At 45.1% G+C, this 7745-nt stretch overlaps 1 protein-coding gene across 1 annotated transcript; it reads left to right on the forward strand.

The window, feature by feature from the left end:
* The first annotated feature begins 6350 nt into the window (after positions 1-6350).
* LOC146591324 (olfactory receptor 52B2-like) lies at positions 6351-7325 on the forward strand. Its single transcript, XM_085313069.1, has one exon. The coding sequence runs from the start codon at positions 6351-6353 to the stop codon at positions 7323-7325; it is 975 nt and encodes a 324-aa protein (XP_085169195.1).
* The last annotated feature ends 420 nt before the right edge of the window (positions 7326-7745 follow it).

A 7745-nucleotide genomic window follows, 5' to 3' on the forward strand; every position in this document is an offset into this window, starting at 1 on the left:
CTGAGCTTATCTAGGAGGATGTTATGGGAGACAGTACAAGAGGCCAATTAGGAGCAACCAGCATGTATTTTTCCAAGGGCAGACCATAGCCGACTAAGCTGATTRCCTTCATCAGTGAAATGCCAGGCTACACAGATGAGGAGAGAGAGCTGGATGTTAAGGGACGACCTAATAGCAGCCTACAGCTACCTGACGGACAGTTACAAAAATGATGATGCCAAACATGTCTCTGTTACAGGTGATGCAACAAGGTACAATGACAACAAATCACATCTGGGTGATACAGGCTGGAGAGTTAAAAACTCTTCCTCACTGCGGTGCAGATCTGGGACAGGTCACCACGGGCTGGATCTCCTTCCCTGGAGATTTACAGGACTTGGCTAGAAAAAGCCAAGCCTGGAGGATACTCCTGCTTCAAAAGGGAGGTTGGGCTAGATTAGGTCTGTTGCAACCAACAGGTCTGTGGTTTTGCAATCCACTGGTGTACTGATCAGGATGAAGACTGCTGGGTGTGAACTGTTGTCACTGGGACCTGACATGACACAAGGAGTTTGTGGCCTTCCACAGCTTTTCCTATCTGTGATAAGAGCGTCAGCAGAAATGCATTTCTGGCATTTGACTGTGTTTGTCCTTCTGTTTCAATGTGGTCTGGGGATTGCAAGAGAAATGCACGTACACTGCATTGAAATGTGCACAAACAAGGGTGTTGCAGGCATTGCAGAGCTCTGGGATGGTGCTCCAATTAGATGAGTGCTCCAGGTTATCAAGGTTGAATTCTAGTCCTCAAGGAGTGTCACAGCTGAGTGGATGGATCAGTCGGCAGAGCTAAGACTGAGAGTTGCTGTTGGATATGAAGTGTGGCTCTGTGCTCTTAACATCCACATCCTAGTGATACAGTGTTCTAGGAAAACAAAACCAGAAAGCTTAATGGAGTGAAGAAAGGTTATGCATTTCCCCTTTCTTTTGCTATACCAGATTTCATGGAAAAATAAGAACACTGAAAAAAAGTAGTATTTTACAGGAAGTATTTCTACTTAGCAGTGAAAACATTTTTAGATTAATCTGTAGAAGGAGCTTACTGTTGCACTTGATTGAGGCTACTAAAATGTTTTGAAGAGCCGAAATAAATTGCTTGATCAATCATTCCTGGAATAAATATAGTTCCTATTTACTGCTGGTCAGACTAAATTTTGGTTTTTAATACTATAGTTTACTTAAATATATGGCAGAGGATATAGTTAGGCGTGTATTTTTTTCTAAAGAAAAGTTTGAGAAGTGAACACAAGTTTTCTGCATCTGCATGTTAATGTCTGAGATGGATTAAACTCACTTAACTTAAAATCCTTTTCTGAACTACCCATTTCAGGCGCCAGTAGAGGGAAATGAGCACTTTCAGGAGCTATTCATCTTCCCCTAACGCAGACAGCAGACAGTGGTTCTCTCCCTGACTGTGCCTTATTTCTCTCTGTCAGGTATCAAGGGAGCTGACGTGCTTCAGATGGCACCATCTGAAGTTTGGTGAGGTGAATCTGCTCCATTTACAAGCTGGTGGTTTCAGTGATTTCTGTTTACTTGCCTGTAACCTCATTACTAAAACAGAGGGGAAGATGTTTGATCTGCTGATCCCATCATTGCAGGTGGGGGAAGGTCTCCATTGCCTGAGGTGCTGCCATTCCCAAGAGGTGAAACTCTCTGGAAGAGGAACCTACAGTGTGTTGCCAGGTCGCTACCAGACCCTGCTTGGAAGTCATTTGCTTGGTTTTGGTGAGTCATTTCATCAGGAAGCATCCTGCAAGGACCATGACAGAATCAGATAATATTGACACCAGATCTAGTGAGGGACTGGCATGGAGAAATTGTTGTTCTGATCCTTTCCTGTAGCCGGCTTGTTTTGCAGCCAAAATACAAGATTTCAGGATGAAGAGTTCGGAAGGGCTGGGGCCTGCTTGAGTCTGTCTCTGCTTTCTACTTAGGTCATTCCTGATCAGTGTTTGTCTAACTTGATTTTAGAACCACCGGAGATATAAACTCGAGTCACTCTGGAAGTTGTTTACTTCTGCATTTATGACATTTTCCCAGATAAATGCTGCTCCTTGTTTCTGGCCTTCCTCAGGAACAGTAGCCCGCTCTTCCTGTTTACGGTAATCTGCCACGCGTTTGCAGGCTGTTATCGCTTCTCCTTATCGCTAGAAAACAAACAATCCCAGGATAAACAAAGGGTTTTCAAGTACTTGAGGCGGAAGAGACCTATCCGGGCCACAGGGCAGGGGCAGCTGCTTCATGCTTATGTACTCAGTGCACAACAGCTTGGGGGCAATCGCTTAAACATTAACACACTGACAGCGCTGGCTCTGCTACCAAATGGAAGATTGCATCTGTAAGTTCCTTACTGGGCTTGAGCTGCTGATCTGAGTCTAGCACTGTGCTTCAGCAAACCGGGCTGTGTTCCAGCCGTGGTGGTTTCTTGSTTGCTCCTGCTCTTTGCTGGGTCCCTGTGCCCCAGAGCACAAGCCTGGCGCTTTCCTTTTGGTGTTTCTGCCCTTATATGTATGGTTTCGGCAAGAAGAAAACATGTTTTACCTGTAGCTTGAGTATTTTTGTGATGCYCTCCTGAGATGTGTCATCCCCCACTAGCAATAGAGGAGAGATATTTTTGGGGAGCACACCCGAAATTTTAGTTTCCTCTTTAATTGCTGTGTGGCTAGAGAGTATTCCAGCTTTTCTTAAAAATRTCTTCTGATATGAAAACCATGATGATCCTTGAAATTCCTCCCAAGCTGGAAAATTTGAGAACTGGAATAGCTCTTCCTCACAGGCCCTGTACTTTCAGTTTGAAAGACTTTGGACCAGCTTTAYTCTGTGGAAACCATGGGGAGAGAAATGCACAGGAAATTTAAAAGCGTACTGAAATATGAACTGGTCACATGGGTTCAGCAAGACCTTACATACCTTTAGTGCCAAGACACAAGCCATGGTGTGACAGGAGAATTAACATCTTTATCAGACCAATTGACAGGAAAGGACTGAGTTTTATGGCACACCTGTCCCCTGCGAGAGTTGTCCTGCGTGCCATGAACACCAAGGTGGATGCACTGCTGTTAATTCAAAGGTATTGGAGCCCCGCTGCAGAAAGAGGGTGTCCTCATGATGTCATGATGCAAAAGTCTCGCATTATAGYCCATTATACAGTAGAACTTGCACTAAAGCCCTGGGTAATAGCTCTGCAGGAGACAGTGCTCTCCATCCTGGGTGGAAAAGCACTTCCCCGGTGACTCACGGAGGTCCTCCCCACCAGGATGGGGCTGAAGCCCCAGATGCAAGCACACAGGCAGCCCTGAGACCTGAAGGCATTTCTTTGTGCTCTGTACTAGTCCTGGGGGGAGCTGGGGTCATCAGTGAGCTGCAGGGATCCGGCCTTTGGTAGTAGGATGTTAAACTGAGAACTGTAACAACATTTCAGAAGTAAATTCGTCTTCCTGAGCAAACATAAAGACAGATACTTGGGCAAAACTGAGTGTGGTGGTTGTGACTGATGATATTTACAGCATCCAAAAACTTGCTGGGTGTTTTCCAGGTAGATCAAATCTGGAGTGCCTGCAGTGAGGACTCAGCACACAGCAGGTAGGATGGGGCAGTTTAGTGGAGGGAGAAAATCAATAGTTWTTTATGACTACTAAAAAAATGCATTGATGCACTCTTTTCTGTCTGCTTGCGTTGGTTGCGTATTATTTCTGAATCTGAATAACTACAGTAGTGAAACAGAACAGGCAATCTCTGAATGATGAACATTTCATTGCAGGCCAAACTGTATTAAACACCTACTCCTCCATTTCATAAAGAAAATACAGTTATTTTCAATCATTTTGGCTYTGTCCTGCAATGAAAGAAGTGATTAATTCATGCATTTCTATCTGTTCAAATGCTTTTTTCTTTCTGTTACACCGATGAATCTTCAACATGTTTGCAGACAAAGCATTTCTCAAGTCATCTTTTAATAAGTTTTTTTGCATCCTCTAAATACACATAGCTGCTGTTTCTGTTCTTTTTTTTTTGCTACTTTTTTTGTACTTTAAAAATTATTTTGCAATAATAATGTATTATAAATTATGCAATTCTGGTGTTTGTGGTATTCCAGTTGAGGCCAGTTCAGACTGGCAGTGCAGTCTGAGTAAAAGCCAGGCAGCCGGCTGTTTTGTAACAACAAGATCGTCAGCTTTGGGCTCACAGCCGCTTACAGGCTTCATGATTTGTAGATCATTGACCACGGGTAGGAGTCAGACAGATAGAGAAATCCCTCCCACAGATGTACATGGCAACATAAGCAAAACTCAGAGGATATTTTGGGAGGTCTCGCCAGTATAGCAAGAACATTTTCACTCTTTGAAGGATAAAACTCTTCCTGGCCACCAGGAATGTTGCCTCTGGACCCTGGGAGCCCTGCTCAGGCAATACGAGGTGCCTGTCTCCCTCCCAAGTACTTGTTGTGGTCAGGAGTCTTAGCCTGAGCCGAGGCGGGACAAAGTGAAAACACTTGTAATGCAAATGATGGAAAAGCAGGAAATGTCTTGACCCAGCTGAGAGTGTTACCTGCTGTTAATCTTTAATGCACTAGCAACTTAAACTTCCACAAGTTGASGGGCTGATGTTCCTTCTGAGGTTGAGGAGGAGGAAGAACTAATATCATCGGCTTTCCGCGGTATCGATAGGGGTTCTTACTCACATGCAGTTCTGCGGTTCCTCGTTCCTCATTGGGGCTGGCCCTTGGTGAGTCATTTTATATTAACATTGACATTTGGGGCACTACTTTCTTCTTTGAAAAGAATGGAAGGAAGTAAATCTGCAGGTGAGAGAAATATGTCTCCATATCACTAAGAACTGCAGGTGTAAAGTCTTGCAGAGCTGTTTTGTAAACCATCTACATTGACTGGCTTTGGTGCCTGGGGATGTTCTCAGGCTCATTTGGTTTTAAAATGTAGACTTAGCTTGTGTTTATTCACCTCTGTCAAATTAGATGGTCTTAAAAAAGGAAGAAGTGACTGGATAAATATTTGTGATACACCAAAGACCTTTGCTATACTGACTGAGGTTTTCAGTGGACTGTTGGTTCATATAGAGCAAGAACACTTATTAATGGAAGCACTTAGAAATACAAACATGTAGTGTACTCAGATGCCCGCGGTTTGCAATGAAAACAGAASAGGCTGTAAGCAGATTTGAAGAAGGATGGTTTCGCCTTGGTACCGATCAAACATATTTTCTTGCGTTCCAACCCTGGCCTAGGCTTTTTCTAATGTATAGTTGGACATATATAATGTGGAAATACAAATTGGGGAGAACAGAGAGAAGTAGCYGCTCTGCAGCATTCCTTCTCCTTCTCAAAGTCCTTGTCAGCGTCCACAGAGGATTCTGTAGACTAAACCTATTGGTATTATATGAACCTTCATGGAATTTATTCTGAGTCGAGGTTACCCTGGATCTTTGGGAYGCTGGAAAAACCTGCAAAAGGTTAAGCCAAGAGGCCGGAAATGGCCCATGTAGCCTGACCATCAGTGCAGGGGTCCTCATGTCTCTCTGGGTCTCTCTGGAATTTTAGCATGACTTTGCTGCCCTGATAGCACTTGTTCCCTTGCGTTTTGTGTCACAATTTCTTTGTCCAACAAACCTGTTGCACTGTTCCAAGGCAAGGAAAGAAGGAACTAGCTTCTCCGCAGGCAGACAGGGAATCAGACAGGTTAAGAGAGTTGTTTCAGGTCATTCAGAAAGTGGATGTGTTTGGTGTTTGGTTCTCTGTGGGATGAGGAGGCACAAGAGACACTTTGCACATCTGCAAGCAGGTAAATGTGTTTATGCRGTTGGGAATACAGGGAGTAACATGCCAGTCTAAGTTCCAGGGTCTGAAGAGATGTACAACTCTAAGAAAGCTAAGACACATCACTTTCCAGATATACACAGAAATAAAACCCACTGATCCCAACATAGTCATTATGACTTTTACCGGCATTTCTGTGATCTCTGTGACAATAGGTAAAGCTGAGAGAGAAAAAGACCTAGCCTGTTTTGCAGTGCAAATGGATGAACAGAGATTTTTTTTTCTTACAGATACAGTTCATAAGGGCTAATAGGAAAGAATGAAAGAATTCATTTTTACAACAGCATATACCAAATCAAGCCCTCAGCATTCAGAAATGGCTCAGTTTGGAAGTCATTTGCAAATAGGATGCTGTATGGGTCACTGTGTTCTCATTTGTAGGTGGGCAAGGCCAGCATCTGGRTCACCAGGCATTATTTATTCTGCTGATTTTCTCTTACAGAAAGCCGGACTGACCCTGAGCACAGACTCAAGCAGCACCATGTATGAGCTCAATGACAGCAGTTTTGATCCTATCACCTTCGTCCTGACAGGCATCCCGGGCATGGAGGAGTCCCACATATGGATCTCTGTCCCCTTCTGCCTGATGTACCTCACTGCTGTGTTCGTGAACTCTGTCCTCCTCTTTGTCATCATCACGGAGAGGAGCCTCCACGAGCCCATGTACCTCTTCCTGGCTATGCTGGCTGCTGCTGACCTAATGCTTTCAACCACAACGGTGCCCAAAATGCTGGCGATCTTCTGGTTCAGTGCCAGAGAAATTTCTTTTGATGCCTGCATTACTCAGATGTTCTTCACACATTTCAGTTTTATTGTGGAGTCCTCCGTCTTGCTGGCAATGGCATTTGATCGGTACGTTGCTATATGCGACCCCCTGAGATACTCTTCAACATTAACTCCCTCGGTGATTGGGAAAATCGCTGTGACTGCTGTTGTCAGGGCATTGTGCATCATGTTCCCACCCATCTTCCTCCTGAAGCGGTTGCCGTACTGTGGACACAACATCATGCCACATACCTACTGCGAGCACATGGGCATAGCCCGCTTGGCCTGTGCTGATATAAAAGCCAACGTCTGGTATGGACTTACAACAGTTCTGCTCTCCACTGGCCTCGATGTTGTGCTCATCGCTGTCTCTTATGCTCTGATCCTGAAGGTGGTCTTTCGGCTCCCGACCCATGAGGCCCGTCTCAAAACACTGAGCACCTGCGGCTCCCACCTCTGTGTCATCCTCATGTTCTACATGCCCGCGTTCTTCTCCTTTCTCACGCATCGTTTTGGCCACCACATCCCTGGTCACGTTCATATCCTCCTGGCCAACCTCTATGTTGTGGTCCCACCAATGCTCAACCCCATTGTATACGGGGTGAAAACGAGGCAGATCCGGGAGCGAGTGGTCCGCCTCTTCTGCCCCGTGGGTCAGTGCCCCTGCTGTGGCCAGAGCAGCAGATGCTGACAGGTGCTGTGTGGCAAGGGGTACGTGGGCCAAGATCTGGAAAAGAGTACCAAGCACTGCAAACCTGGAGAAACAGGCTTGTCCAGCAAGCTCAAGAGAGGTCAAAAGTGACAGGGTTTCTGGAAATGTGGGCTTGGGTCATCAGTCCCTTCATTGTTACAGGTTTCTCCTAGAGATGCTTCCCCTGAACTGTCTATTTAGAAGAGACTGGGGCAGAGAATTCAGATGAGGATTATCAAGACTCTTGTGCTTGCTGATTTACTGTCACCTACAGCTGCTGTTTTGATTTGCTCTCCTACAGCTACCTTTCTTTTTCTTTGAGCTTTTGTCTACTGTCTCAGCGCCTAGACTGAATACTTGGTCAGACATCAGAGCAGAGCCTGGTACACCAACTGCAGCTGGATAGACCAAGTGGTGTTT

Source organism: Rhea americana, unplaced genomic scaffold (genome assembly GCF_003343005.1).
Source record: "Rhea americana isolate MKP2758 unplaced genomic scaffold, rheAme1 scaffold_376, whole genome shotgun sequence".
NCBI classification, from domain to species: domain Eukaryota; kingdom Metazoa; phylum Chordata; class Aves; order Rheiformes; family Rheidae; genus Rhea; species Rhea americana.